The 16,029-nt window shown below is 39.1% G+C and overlaps 1 protein-coding gene and 2 long non-coding RNA genes across 3 annotated transcripts; 2 read left to right on the top strand and 1 right to left on the bottom strand.

Moving 5' to 3' along the window:
• The first annotated feature begins 2,310 nt into the window (after positions 1–2,310).
• LOC133745196 (uncharacterized) lies at positions 2,311–4,433 on the top strand. The gene is made up of 4 exons (XR_009863512.1): positions 2,311–2,635; positions 2,748–2,835; positions 3,708–3,775; positions 4,025–4,433. It is a non-coding gene; the product is annotated as an uncharacterized LOC133745196 (long non-coding RNA).
• Positions 4,434–6,909: 2,476 nt separating this feature from the next.
• Positions 6,910–11,633, bottom strand: LOC133745308 (uncharacterized). Its single transcript, XR_009863542.1, has 3 exons — positions 11,515–11,633; positions 7,357–7,679; positions 6,910–7,130 (listed from the first exon to the last, which is right to left on the bottom strand). It is a non-coding gene; the product is annotated as an uncharacterized LOC133745308 (long non-coding RNA).
• A 1,700-nt stretch (positions 11,634–13,333) lies between these two features.
• On the top strand, positions 13,334–13,995 carry LOC133743899 (protein phosphatase 1 regulatory subunit INH3). The gene has a single exon (XM_062171968.1). It carries the CDS (start codon positions 13,447–13,449, stop codon positions 13,774–13,776), a length of 330 nt encoding a protein of 109 aa, XP_062027952.1. The 5' UTR covers positions 13,334–13,446; the 3' UTR covers positions 13,777–13,995.
• Positions 13,996–16,029: the final 2,034 nt, after the last annotated feature.

The raw sequence follows: 16,029 nt of genomic DNA, 5'->3' as shown, positions 1-16,029 counted from the left end.
AAACCCTCGTCACCCAATATAAGTTGCTCACGTGTATGGCTTGAAAATTCGCCAGTGTCTCAAACCCTATGCTTGAAATTTCGCCAATGTCCCAAACTCTCATCACCCAATATAAGTTGTTCATGACTTCATGTATATGGCTTGAAAATTTGCCGATGTCTCAAACCCTTATAAACCCATATGCAAGGTCTCCATTTTCACATGTCAGATATTAGGTAACGTGGAACTCGTGTGGTCGCAAAACATGCACACATGAGCCGTAATATAGGATTCACATCCAAAACCAATTAGCAATGGATGGAGTGGCCCAAACTCTTACAAACACATAATCAATGTCCTTATTTTCCCATGTGAGATCCATATACATTCATATAATTTAGCTTTTTGCTGATCTTACATTGGGTTAAATGCTCTTTGGGCAATGTATTGCCATAAGATGACTGGTTGGCTGAAGTAGCTCACATTGCAATTAAAATGGGGAAGTGAAATTCACACTTCCTCTTTTATTCTTTAGTCAACATTTTCATAAAACACAAAATTTAAGTTAGTAAAGACAAAATTTAAGTTATCGAAAAAGAAAACATGGACTGTGGATTTCACTCCCCTTAAAATGTTGATTGGGAAAGTCAACTTCCCCAATGTCGAAGAAGATGCTTTCAGCCCCACTTATTCAATGTCAGGAAAATCTCCATCTATCCATTCTCATGAGAGTGAGATCAATCTTGTCTACCACTGTAGCAGTAATAGTTTATTCTTCATCATAAATCTCCAGTTTTACAAACAGGTGAAAACCATGTACTAAAAGAATCATGACACATGAAAGGAAGAGATATAACATAGGACCTCTACTAAGAAAATAAACATAGTCGCTTTATATATACTTAAGTTTCATAAATATACCTAATAGATGTCTCTAAGATGTTGAAATCTCTCCTTCATTGTCTCGTATCAATGGCGGACTCAGGTATTTGTTCATATGAGGGAGGAATGCTTATATGAACTAAATAGTGGTTGAAAGTGAGGGTGAAAACATTAGATCTTACATAGAACTTGGGCTATTACAAGAAAAAGAGAAAGAAAGATGCACTGAGGACAGCAACCCTCACTTGTCTCTATGTAGGTCTGTAAGTGTCTCATATGGTCTTAAAATGAAGTTTTTCTTGTTGCAAATAACATATTAGAGGGTGACAAAACGAGTCGCTAGGCCTGAGCATGGCATGAGCCCGACACGTTTAAAAGCATCTTGGCCTGGCCGTAGCCTGTTAGAGCCCGACATGACCCGAGCACATTATTGTAATTGGTCAGGCTGGGTTGATGAATATGAGCCCATTGGTTCGACCCAACACAGCCTGAGCACAACATATTGCGGCCCGTGATCCGGCCCATTTCTCAAATATAATTTTTTTCCTTTATAATATAAAGATAATATATATTTATAAACAACAAACTTGTATTTGAGTGTAAACAAGAAATTTACATATAAAGATAATATATATTTGAGAATGAATTTGGATTCCCCTTCAGACATTTTTGCTAAAAGTTTTACAAAGTTAATAATGACAAAGTCGACTGGTTTGTAAATAATGAGCATTTGTCACTTATTTATCTATTTTGTTTACCAAAAAAAAGAAGATCAATAGTGTAGGAATTAGTTTTGGTTTGTGAAGGATTAAACACAGTTGAGACTTGAGACTTTGAGAGTGGAACCCAGTGGTATACGAGTCGCAACTTATATTTATAATATTGGCCTCTACTAATTTTAATTTTCAACACAAAACAAGCACGACACGATCCACCTATGGGCCCGGCATGTTGTGAGATTGGTTGTGGGCGGGGTTAGGCCTAATGTTTGAGTATATGAGTTGTCCTGAGCCCAAACCCATTAAGAAATTGGCCGATTCGGGCTGGCTCGAACACAACTCAAAGCCTGAAGTTTGCTTCCTCTGTATAAATAACAAATACTTATTTTGACTGAAAGAGCTAAACTTTTTTCCCAACTTAACTCGGTTCAAATTCCATACGAATATCTTTTATTCGTAGTTTCTAAATTTATTTGAAAATTAACCAAATCTCTAAATTAAAATATCGGGTTAGAAATAATCATTTTATTTGCCTTAGCTGGTTAGCTTAAATCTATAACTAATATTTTTAAGAATAAAAAAGTGGACGATTAACGTGAAAATGAACCTAAAGTTTATGTGCCTTTTTATTTTCGAAAAGAAAGAATGAAACTAATCCTTGTTTGGGGTAAATCGGTAATTCCACATTTTCATTCAAAGGTTTCGCCAAATTCCGAGGATCTCAGTCGATTCGCTCACGCTCTACTTCTCAAACTCATTTCTACTTCTCAAAAAAGAAAAAGAAAAAGAAAAACTCATTTCTAGGGTTTCGCCCCAACATCACCATCGACGACGGAAGCGATCGTCTCCGTCTCCATCTCATGGACGAGAGCCACATGACTGCTAATCGCCGGCCCTTGCCTCGTCGTCTTTTCGATTCGAGAAGACGGAGCATTGCCCTCCGGATCTCCAATACGGCGTGCCGTTTCAGGTTCGCGATACCGCTCCGGCCTTCGATTCAATCGATATGAGTGATGCCGATTGGGAGTTCATTGCTACGGAGCACGAACGATGTGGTAAACCTCTCTCTTTGGCTTTGGAGGATCAGTCCGAGTTAGGGTTTTAATTTTACGTTAGTTTTTAAGAATCTCGTTAAGTGTTTAATTTAATTGTGATTGGTGATTGCAGGTTAGGGTTTCGTGTAATGGTCTTACCGGAGCTAGATGCCCATAACCGGGGAGTTGTCACAAGAAAACATCGAAGATCGGTGATTTGGGTAGGATCGGTGCTTCCTTCATACCTTCATGTGTTCAACTTACAATAAGCAATGATGAATCTGTGGTTGTGTATTTTATGCTTATATTTACGGTCACTGACTGCTAAAAACTTGTGAGTGTGTTTGTTGATGTTAATTGTTTCTGATGTTTAATGTTCCCACTTGGTTATTTTCTCAGACTGAAATTGTAGAGTGGAATTTCTTAGTAGAAATTTGGTAGATGCAAGGTAGATGAGTGCCTTATTTGCTCTAGGCGGCTGGAAACTTATGAGTTTGTTTGTTGATGTTCATCGGTTGCGATGTATAATGTATACTATTCAAACATGTGCTTAGATACCCTCTTGTAGCAAATTGATAGATGCAGTTACCTTGCATGAGTAGGTAGATGAGTTCCATCTTTTTCTCTTTTTACCTGTGTGTTATTTTGACAGCCATGTTATTACTGAGTCTTTGAAATGATAAGAGATGTGGATAATTTGATTTCTGAGATGTAGATGAGTTACAATGTTGTTTTATCTATTTACCTATTGTATGTGGGCCGTACAGTTGTTTTCCACTGTGGCCATGATGTTCGAGCCTTTGGAGTTGCAATTAAATTGCAGGAGGTAGCACAGGATGGGCTGTTAGCTGCCTAAAATGATTTTCTTTTGGTTGTCTCTTTTTTCAGTTTCTTCAGCTCCATCTTCTTCTTTTTTTCCTTCTTTTTCTTTTTCTTATCTCTTCTTTCAAAATCATGTCTGTTTATTTACTTATGTACGTATTTTAAGTAACAGGGGAGTGAGGGGTTCTGGCTAAAAATAATATTGCTTTCTTCTACTTTGCTCCACAAATATAGATGTCCATTCTGACTTACAGAACATTGTATTTGGTAGATTTGAACTTATGGATCCTTCCTGCAAGTAGGCTGAAAGCAGGACCAGTATGTTGTGATAAGAATCAGGTAAGAGAAAGTTATATGTTTATCATTCGCCATAGTTTTTCATATAAGCATTGCATACTTAAACAAATCTTTCCTCATAAATACAGTAAAGGGAACAAAATATCTGTTTCTGTTCAACAATGTGATGGTCGTTAGTTGGGTATCAGTTTGGCCCTATGGTGATCAAAACATTTGAAGACTATCATTTTATATTTTGTCAACTTTTTTATCTATATCATTTTTCAAAGTTTTTCATCTCTTGTTTGCTAGGTGATCAGGAAATTGACGAGTGGTTGAAGTATAACATAACATAGTTTACCCTCAAGGCTCATTTGAGGATTAATAAAGGTAATGATTAACCATAAGTTACAGAGACCTTTACTGCCTTTGGCATTGGTTTGCCGTTTGGGTTAGCAATTTACTTGAGATGATTAATATGAAATATTTCTATTATTTATAAACAAATACTCAGGTGCATTAAAGAAATAACAAGGACAAGAACTTTGATTTGTGGGTATGTTTGTCAAGTATAATTATTTAATGAGTGCATTCCCTTGTCTGTAATTTTCCTTTTGGCTGTTAAACTGTTAGTAATGCGTTTATGATCAATTCTACTAAGTTTCTTTTCCCAATTGATACTGTTTTATTTTAGAGTGAAAAAGATAGTATTTACTTGTCTTGTCTTGGTGTATGCCTCTAGGGATGTTGTCTTGTTTGTTACTATTTAAATTCAAGTATATTCCAAGTTGCTTGCAATTGTCTTGTCAACTTTTTTATCCAAAGACTTGCAATCTCTGTCATAGCTTAAGATACATTTGTGAAAGCATTTTTTTATTTTGTGGCAAAGCCTTTGAGAAAATGTGTAAAAGCCCTTATATTCGTCCATTGAGAATAAAATTGGTCCACAGAGCAATTCTTGAAATTTGTTGAATATTTGGCTGAGAAAAAACAAGAAATTGGTACAAAAAACACCATATCATGCCAGAAATTGTTTAAAATAAAAAAATGTAGCCCAATAAAATTGTTAACAAGGCCTCACTGAAAGCCCGAGATTTGTTTTAAACCTCAAACGGTAGGCTCAACTCTTTTGAGGAGGCCAATAAAGGCTCAATTTATCTTGAAGTTGCAAAAAGATAAGTCCAAATCAATGAAAATGGCAGCGCGCGCATTAAGTGTTTGAAACGGCTGAATAAAAGGTTCAATTTATGTTGAAGGTCCAAAAGAAGGCCCAACTTAAGTTGAAGCGGCCCAATAAAAAACCCAATTCGGCAGACCATTAAATGCGAGGCCCGACCAGGTGTCGGAGCATTAAATGTTTGATCCGACAAGTTTGCGGCGCATTTAATGCTTTTTGGCATGAGGGCCCAACTAATGTTTGATGCGGCCCAATTCTTGTTGAAGAGGCCCAATGAAAGGCCCAATCATGTTTAAGCAGCCCAATAAAGGCCCAATTTAAGTTGACCCGACCAGGTGTAGGTGCATTTAATGCTTGACTGAGGTGTCGAGGCATTAAATGCTTGAATCAACAAGATGTCGGCGCATTAAATGCTTCACCTGACATGTTGTCGGCCGATTACTTGCGTCATCACCTGAAGGCCCAACTCATGTTTGATGCGGCCCAATCCACGTTGAAGCAGCCTAATATATGGCCCAATTCATGTTGAAACGGCCCAAAACGAGGCCCAATTCACGTTGACCGTTCAGGTGGCGGCGCATTAAATGTTTGATCCGACCAGGTGGCGGTACATTAAATGCTTGACTGGACCAGGTGTCCGCACATTTAATGCTTTATAACATGAAGGCCCAACTCACGTTTGAAGCGGCCCAATAGAAGGCCCAATTTATTTTGAAGTGGCCCAATAAGAGGCCCAATTTACGTTGACCGACAATATGGCGGCGCATTAAATGTTTGAAACGACCAGGTTTCGGCGCAATAAAAGCTTGACCCGATCCAGGTGTCGGCGCATTAAATGCTTCCCGACCCAGGTGTCGGCGCCTTTAATGCTTCCTGACATGAAGGCCCAACTCACGTTTGAAGTGGCCACAATTTCAGTTGACCCCCCAGGTGGCGGCGCATTAAATGCTTTACCCGACCAGGTTGCGGCGCATTTGTTGATTCATTCGACAAGCTTGCGGCCCCTTTTCCCTTGATATTGAAGGGCGAACTCACATTTAATGCGGCCCAACAGAAGGCCCAGTTGATTTTCGAAGCCTTAAAACGACTAGCCCATTTCACCTGACCAAGTGCATTTAATGTTTTAATCTGACCACAGCGCCCCACTGTGATATGAATCGGCCCAATTGATGTTTTAGCGGCCCAAAACAACGATCCCAATTTTTAAACCCCCTACCTATTTTCTTTTTTTCCTTTTTCCTTTTCTTTTCTCACTCTTTTTGGTTAAGGGATACTGGTTTACAATTAGGGATGGCATTAAAACCCATGGGTACGGGTACCCGCGGGTAATTATTCCTTTTGGGTATCTTTTAATGGGTAATACCCATAGTTTATGGGTATGGGTATGGGTATGGGTAATTACGAAATACCCGTATAAAAATGGGTGGGTTATGGGTATACCCGTGGGTACCCAAATTTTACCCAAATACCCATATAAAATTGTAGACCACACCCAAATTTTTTTTTTAATTGAGAACTATTATTTTTCAACCAACATATGAGGCATTTTTATAATTTTCTTATTCTAAAAAAAAAAAAAAACAGAAAACCTATACAGGTGTTCCGATGACTTTGTGTGGTCTCGGATGAGAATCTGACCGTTGAATCATCGTATAATTGTGAAAAGTTGGTTCAAAGGGCGATCTATCAGGATCCGACCGTTGGATCATCGTATAATTTTGAGAGGATGATCCTAAGGGCGATCCGTGAGGATCTGACCGTTGGATCATCGTAAATTGTGAAAAGATGATTCAAAAGGCGATCAGTGGGGATCCGACCGTTGGATCTTCATATAATTTTGAGAGGATGATCTTAAGGGCGATCCGTGAGGATCTGACCGTTGGATCATCGTATAATTGTGAAAAAACGATTCCAAAAGGCGATCCGTGAAAATATGACCGTTGGATCATTGAATAATTGTGAAAAGACGATTCCAAAAGGCGATCCGTGAAAATCTGACCGTTGGATCATCGTATAAGATTTGCTGGTTTACAGTCACATTCCTAAAAACAGTGATAAAGTGAATAAAAAAATTTAAAAAAATCCCTGAAAAACCATTGACCAGTAGTTTGCAGCACTGCATCCAAGTTCGAAGGTCCCATTGCTTTGCCATTTTCCTCAACCTCCTGGAGGTCCCCTCTACAGTTTTTCACCCTTTGTCCTCACTTTGATCATCATCAACATCCAACTAGCCTTGTTGATCTGCAGCATCCACAAATTTAAACTATCAAGTTCAGAACAATCCGTATGAATACTTAGTTCCAATTATCAATAATTAAGCGCCATTAGGCCATATAACAGATATATAATCCAAACAGTAACAGAAGAGACATAGAACTATAGAAGAAACAATATCTATAAAGTTTCCCAGAAATAGAAGTATACAGACAAGTAAAGATGCAAACCAAACAATAAGGACAGACAATACCTGAAATCTTGCCAATGTCCCAATGCAAACAAAGCGGCGCAGTGTGGCTTGGGTCTCTCGTCAGAACACTTGGTTAAGCATATGCCCAAAATATTGATGTGTACCAGTAGACCTCAGGAGACTTCCCAAGTACACAAACCACTGTATCACTGTGGCTGGTTGACTGGGCAACATGTCAAAAATCCAACGGGCCTTTTGATCATAAGTAACTGGATGTCATGTTCATATTATACGAGGAATAGTATAGAACTTTAGCTCAACAAGTGCATACTTCAAACGAGAAAGTAGAAACCCCCACAGCTGGACAGCAAAGTAATGGTATCCTAGAAAAAAGATCGATATGTAAAGGGTAGTCAGGCAGTCTCAACCATGTAACACAACACAATCATAATTATAATCATTATCCAGCCATATCCTGAAATGAATAAGCAGAAAAAGAAGAGAACAGAAAACACTGCATTCTATAGGAAAAACAGCAAGTCTTGGATATCAAACCGTGTTGATGGAAAGTTGATGCAGAACACATAAGACAAGTCAGATTCAAATGATTGGTCATAAACTAATAAAAATCATGTCAGTTAATTTGTTTATCTATAATGGCTTAGTCAAGAATCCTTTGTCAGTAATTTCCTTTTAAACAGACTAATTTCTACGTATAGGCCTTATCCATACAAGGAATGAAGAACACAAAACAGCTTTGGAATATTAGTTTTAAGACGAACCAAGTGAAGAAAATGCATCAAACAACCCGACTTGATCAACAAAGAAAAACCATGTAACACTACAGTCTATAGGACAAACAGCAAGTCTTGGATATCAAACAGTGTTAACAGAAAGTTGTGCAGAACAGATAAGACAAGTCAGAGCCAATTGATTGACCATAAACTAATAGACGTTTCAAAAGAAAATTATTGACAAAGGATTGTTAACTAAACCATTATAGTTGGAGACAAAGTTACACATGGACGTATTGTTTAAGGAATAGGCCTTATCCATAAAAGGACGAAGAGCTTGGAATAGTAGTTTTGGGACCAACCAAGTGAATATAATGCATTATATAACCAAACTTGATCGACAAAGAAAACCCGTTTATCCTACCTGGTTTCTAGTTTCATTCAAAGTGAGTGGTATAGTCAAAAAATTTAATATTGCCGGTGTAATGCTTAATAATATCCTACCAAATGCAGCACTCAACAATAAATATATTTCAGAGATCGCATTATCTACCAAGTTAAACAAGTAGAAAAGTAAATGTAAATTTTTCATATATACTGCTTCGCATAATGTTACTAGAGACCATTTCACATATTGTGGTTAGGGGCATACGTGGGAGCCCATGTGTCCCCTTGTCCGTGCTCGATTTTTCAGGTATTTGAGTGAAAACTGTGGCGTTATTTAACATAGTCGCCTCCAAAATTTACTTACAGTGACTCCCCTGTTTCTTTGGATGGAGGTTTTTCTCTCGATTTCAGACCACACCCCTCACCTCTCCATCTTCAGTTTCTGACCCCACACCATGTCTTGGGGTGCCCCACTGATATATTTTTCTGGCAATGGGGAAAAATTATCAAGAACAATGACCACCCCTCCTTTTTGCAAAACAGAGGGAGTAGAGTTAATGCCTCAAATCTGGGTTCCCTATCCTATCCTATCGTATTTCAAGATCACAAAGATGACTACACTGAACAGCCCTAATAATGATTAATTTTATCATTGAAGAGGTCTTATCAAAACAAAAATAGTATACAAACATAAACACTTATGGCCAATTTTTGTAAGGGAAAAATTCACCAACGGTGTCTGGACACTTAGGGGACTTTCAGAATGATACCTGAACTTACAAAGTTATCAATGTGATACCTGGACTCATTTTTTCGTATCAATGTGATACCTACAGCCAATTTCCGTCACGGAGCCGTTACGGAAATTGGCCTTAAGTATCACATTGATACGAAAAAATGAGTCCAGGTATCACATTGATAACTTTGTAAGTTCAGGTATCATTCTGAAAGTCCCTAGGTGTCTAGACACCGTTGGTGAATTTTTCCCTATTTTGCACGTGCGATGCACGTGAGTCACTTAATGAAGACAAAAGGACCGATTTACCCTCAAATTCTTTCTTTCTTTTCTTTTCTTTTTTTCTTTATTCTTCTTTCTTTCTTTCTTCTTCTTCTTTTTTGGTTTCTTCTTCCCCTGATTTGAATCATCAAGATTCAAATCATCTTGCTCATCCGATTCTCACCGCTGATCGCCGATCAAACACCGCCGCTGCGTCTCAACCCACCTTCATGCACCACAGATGTTTCTGGTTCCCCCAACTTCAAATCCTATAGCAAATTGAAATTGTGCATTGAGGCTTCACCGCTCACTCCGAGTTCGTCCCCGCCGCCGCCGCCAATGACTTGTCCATCACCTAATCTCGTTCTCTCCTCCGACCCCCTTTTATACACCATTGATCAGAAACTCAGACTCCGCCAACCCTCCACTCTCAAATCACAGCTCCAATCCCACCCCTCCATCCTCTCCTTCGTTCCCGACATGCAACACCACCTCCACACCATCCTCACCTGCAACTTCATCGGTTTAGCCCAACTTCGATCAGAGGCAATTTTAGGTAGACAAAGATTAACAACTTCGGCCTCCACACCATCCTCATCTGCAGAAAATTTGAGCTGTTCTTATTCACCAGCTTCGCCACTCCGCTGCTACCCACCATTGTGCCTCGCCGATTAGTAGACAAAGAACTCGGAGCCTCCACCATCGAGAAATTGAGGCTCACGTTCTGCGTGTCCTGCGCGGCGGATATCAGCATCGTCGGAGAAAATGTTGTATGAACATAAATTTAGTTTGGGTTCCACGGTGGCAGCTAGTCAAGCTCGTTGATTGCGGCCTTGGCTTTCTTGATTAGTCAATCGACGACCTTGCTAGGCTGGTCGTATCCAAGCCGGTCTTGCATACATTAAGAAAGAAATAATTAGGCAGGATTAGAGGGGGAATTTCAAATTAGGCAGGATTAGAGGGGGAGATTCTGGTTCGAAAGGGAAAGAAATAATTAGTATTTTTGGCCCATCTATTGGGTCAGAAGGGATGTCGGTTATATGATGGTATTAGGCCAGACCTCTTGGATGTTAGGTTGGGGCCGTCGAGGATTGAGGGTAAAGAGAATTCAAGTCAGTTGATGGGGTTTTAAAGGTAAAAAAGGTGCAAAAAGGGGGAAAAAAGGGGATGGAACTAGCTTGAAATCGGTGGAGAAGCGAAGGGGCTTCCCTGTGGGAGGTACTAGAAGCTCGAAGGTTGCTTATTTGGCTCAATCTAAAAGCAAGGTGTCACATTTTAAGAAAACCATGATGGGATCCAGTGCTAGGGCCCATCTCAAAAAATGATCACCTTGAGTTAGAAAGTGCGGGGATTGGGGGACCTGCACAAGTTCCATGCGTTAAGCAATCTACTAGAAGCCCGTAACCCTGACGTGATGTTTATTATGGAAACTAAGAAAAAGGAGATGGAAATGGCTCGAATTTGCAATGACTTGGGCTTTCCTAAGTGTTATGTGGTTGAGAGACAGAAGCACCATAGTGGGGCTTTCCTAAGTGCTGTATCTTTAAGAAAGAAAGAAAGAAAGAAAGAAGAATAAAGAAAAAAAGAAAAGAAAAGAAAGAAAGAATTTGAGGGTAAATCGGTCCTTTTGTCTTCATTAAGTGACTCACGTGCATCGCACGTGCAAAATAGGGAAAAATTCATCAACGGTGTCTGGACACCTAGGGACTTTCAGAATGATACCTGAACTTACAAAGTTATCAATGTGATACCTGGACTCATTTTTTCGTATCAATGTGATACCTACGGACAATTTCCGTCACGGAGCCGTTACGGAAATTGGTCATAGGTACGATGTTGATACGAAAAAATGAGTCCGGGTATCACATTGATAACTTTGTAAGTTCAGGTATCATTCTGAAAGTCCCCTAAGTGTCCAGACACCGTTGGTGAATTTTTCCCTTTTTGTAATAACACATTGAAAGATCAGGAAAACAAGTAGACGTGCATTCAATAAATAACCAGAGTTTAGAACACAGCATTAGAGCAATCAGACAAACTGAAAAAAAATCAAGTAAAATATTGAAGGAGACGAGGAATTTTGCGTGAAGAAATTTTTACCTGCTCCGTCTCAAGAACCCTAGAATATCGGGGTCAAGAAACGCGACGGCGATCGACGAATCGAGCTACCAACTTGTCCGCCGGACCGAACCTCCCTCTACCGAGTCGATCGCCATCGGATCCAGGACCACCGATTCGAGCAAATTGAATTGAACGATTTGCCCTAGTCCCTATTCTCTCATTTCTGAATTGGCTGTACGAGTCTGAGACGATCACTTTTGTAGATAGGTTTTCGGCTACTGGGCTGGGCCTTCACTCAAGTTGTGGCCTTTCTTCATATAAGTTCGTGGGCCAGTGGCGGTTCTAATACCGTGATAAACAAAGTGAAGCCAGCTTCAAACCAAAAAGATTTAAAAAATAAACAATTGGAAATTAACATTTATCAATATAAAAGAAAAGAACCCCTTATTTCGAAAAAAAAAAGAACCCCTTATTTCAAAAAAAAGAAAGAGAAAAGAACAAGATCGGACAAAATATATATATATATATATATATATATATATATATATATATATATAAGGAAAAGAAATGAAAAAAAATTAATTTAGAGGGGTGTTATGATCGAATAATTTTAAACATTATCGCTAGAATTAGCCACCTCTTTAATACATTTGAAAATATAAAATGACATTAACTCGGTTTTAGATATATATATATATCACTCGATGAAATAGGCAGTGATGAATGAGAGGTTGCTGAGGAGGATTTGTTTCAGAGCTGAAGATGATGGCTTGGCGGCGGTGGTTTTCGTAGTGTTTGTTCTGCCGTCGACGTGCTCAAAAATTGGTTTCCCGACATGTTTGGTTGGTATTGGAGACCGAGAGGAAATCAATTTGAACTGTGGGGTTTATTTATGCATTGAGAAAATAGTCGAGGTATCTCCATGTTTACACTAACACTCAATCACACACAACACTATCACTATGAATGAGATTTGCTCAAACAGGGCTCACAGTCTCACCCATAAATAGTTAGATAGTAAGACTAGTCAGAGGAGATTTTCGACCCTGATATGGGCCATTTGCTGCCTAACTTTGAGTCTTCAGTACTTCTATTTAGTGGAACTGGTGGCCTGCTCTATTACTTACTCTCTCCTTTTTTTCCTTTTTCTTTTTGAAAAGATTTTAGGTATTCTTGATATTGATTGAGTTTGGTTGGTGGAATAGTAGTCTGTAAGTTAGAAGGAAAATGCTACCATAATTATTTACGGTATAGTCTATTTGGTTGATGGAATAGTCTATTCCAAAAGTTAAAAAGGAAATGATATCGTAATTATTTGGTTTAGCCGCTTGAGTTAAGGTCTTGAATTTTTATCCATATAGAGGTTACAAAGACATCATCCCTAATTCCCTATATACAATTTACGAGTTAAAAAGGTTTATCCGCTCTAACCAAACAAGCATTTTTCAGTTACGAATACTAATACAGACAATTTTATAATATTCGATGGATAAACGATAACTAAACATATTTCCTATTTAGCCATGGCCTACATCAATAATCCCTTGTGATTTCGAGTGAAATAGCCACAAGGACTTGCCACTATGGGACTTAATGTTGGCTAATTATTGTGCAATTTATTTATTTATTATTAAATAAATATGTGGATAATATCAAAAGTGTCAATAAGCTAGATAACTCAATTAACTTGCACCAAAGAAAAGAATCACATATGACGAAAAATTGTAACTGAAGAAAAGTTTGAGATCTGCCACAAATATGTGTATATATATATATATATATATATATATATATATATATAAATAAATAAATAAAAAAGGTAGGAAATTTGGTAAGTGGTTAAGAAGGAGGTCAAAGGAAGTTTGGATGAAATGGAAAAAGAAACAGAAAGGGAAATCGAGCAAAAGCCCCGTGACCTGACCTGACCCAATAAAAAGAAGAAAAGCCAAGCCGTGAGGGATTGAAACAAGCATGAGCGGCGGCGGCAGAGCTCCACCGACGGCGAGCACGAGCGTGACGACCACGATCACCCTTGAGAATCCGGACGCGTCGTCGTCATCTTCGTCGGGATCCACATCTTCGCCGTTGGTTTTGCGGCTGAATCGGAAGAAGAAGCAAGTCACCTGGAAGGAGGGAACCGTCGACAACGAGTTTATGCAGAAGAAGAGCTCCAAAAAGTGCTGCATCTTCCACAAGGATAAGCCCTTTGACGAAGACGATACCGATGATGACGACGATCACCACCACGACCACGACCACGACGATCCCCCCTCATCTTCTCAAAATCACAGCAGCGTCTGATCTCATCTCATCAAGCTTTCTATTCAATTGATCATTTTGGATGTGCTTGATTTTGTGATTGTTTTTAGTGCCATGCTTGCTTGATGTAATATTGTTGATGTTTTTCTTTTTATGCTCTGCTCTGCTCTGGGTTCGGATGTTGTTGATGTTTAATATGGATTGAACATTGTAGTTTCACCCGAAAGGGGAATACATTTGGTTAGATTCATCGTTTTCGTAGCTGAGGAGTGTTCATAGCAAATTGAGAATACATGATAGCATTGGCCATTCAATGCAGGAAGGAACTAGTGTGAGCTTTGTTATATGCTCGGTTGAATCATTGGTGATTGCCATTCAATTACCAACACCAAATCAACATGCATTCTTCATAAAACAAAAGCCTGGATATGGAGACAATTCTTCCCCAGATAACTGCCTAGTCTCAGGCTCTCAGCTCAATCAATCAAAATGCAATTGCTATGATGCCAGAGAACACTAGATGCAAACCCTGCATGCCGCTGTGCTCTTTTCTGAAAGCTCACAGAGTTTCGTAGCATCACAGACACCCTGTTCGTATTACAAAACCAACACAACAAGGAGGCAATTTTAACCATTTAGCCAGCCAAGCCTGATCTGACATAGAATAAGTACTACAACCAAACAACACATGCACACCATCAACAAGCAATACCATTCAAAAATGCTGAAAACAAGTGCCCTGTTCCTTTGGTCTTTCATTATCATATGATAAACGCAGAAAGAATTAACTGGAAGACTATTGTATCATAAATAAAAAATCAATCTACATTGCCAATAAGCAAGGAATGATACAATTGTACTGCAATGCACAGCATCACCTTTCTTGATCCAATTATATAACAGATACGATAAGATCGCCATCCTAAATTTCAACTCCCTATCCATGTGGGGATTTCCACTTTCAATACAAAGGAACACATAACCGAGAACAAAAAAATAGTATATAAAATAAATAATCCCGTCACTTATCTGCTCTGTTGCAGCTTTTCTTAAGCTGTTGCAGCAGGTACGGCTTCAGACTTGAATGTTATTAACATACCGCATTTAACCCAATATTTGGAAACAAGAATCTTATTGCCGTATAATTCTGCTTCTATTGTAATCTCTCAGGTATTTTTCTCCTGTTTGAATTGCACTGCAGCTATATATATGAAGTATGACTATGACCAAATGTGCAGCTGAGAAATTTCAGCCCATTCCATTGAATCTTACTCTTAGTAAAGAAGCAACTTGATTATATGAAAGTGCAAATGAAAATTCCTCTAATCAAGGGCAGTTTTCCAGCGGCCAGTTATTGGTTTCGGCAAGCCATCAAAGATTGGTCTGGTAATAGATGCTGCATTTGAAAGAGCTTGCAAGTCTGTTTTCAAGCTCCACCTTGAAGTTGGCCAAACTGATGCTGTGCTGTTATTTTCCTCCTCTTTTAAACTTGGTGTGCTTGATGATTTGCGAACAACAGTCACTTCATCAGTGGTCACGATAGACTCTCCCAGTCCCACTGGGATAGAGTTCAACCATCCTGAATCTGACTCAGATTGCAGCACTGCTCGGCTTGCTGATTTCGGCCTCATGGCTAAACCCTTTCCTGTTGAGGCTGAGAAACCACTGCTCCCACCACTTTTTTCCCCTTTTAACATCCTCTCTGGTGTGACATTCCCATTTTCAACTTCAGTTTTCTGACGCCTTCGGACTGACTTATCATCAGATTTCTCACCCTCTCCATCCATGGAGTCTACAAAGTGCATATAATCAGCCATTGCACCATTCTCAGTCAATTGACCAACAGAAAAACGTCTAGTCATGTTATGGTGACATTGAGAATCAGAAAATGGTGAGGCCTTTGACAACAAGCCATCATCGAAGTCTTCCTGAACTTCTACTTCTGTAAACAGCCATCTCCATGCCTTCAGTTGAGGCCCCTCCGATTTGGAGGTTTTAGACCATAGTATTTCTGTAAAGTGCTCATTGCTGTAGTGACCTTATCCTTGGGAGCTCTTGAACCTACAGATCGGAATGGTGGTAGCAAATTAGGCTGGCCAAGACCTGAGGATGACTTTTCAGTGTTGTTTCTCTGCAATAAGACATATATGAGCTTCAACATCCAGTGTATATAAATAGCATACAGACAACACAATGCACTTCAACATCCAGCTAGCATATCTAATTTTGGAACTGGAGAAAAGGCCTCGTCTTTTGAACTCCTAGTTACAAACAATAGTCTGATATAGAAAACCC

Source organism: Rosa rugosa, chromosome 4 (genome assembly GCF_958449725.1).
Source record: "Rosa rugosa chromosome 4, drRosRugo1.1, whole genome shotgun sequence".
Taxonomy (NCBI): domain Eukaryota; kingdom Viridiplantae; phylum Streptophyta; class Magnoliopsida; order Rosales; family Rosaceae; genus Rosa; species Rosa rugosa.
This window is presented reverse-complemented; position numbering and strand designations above follow the sequence as displayed.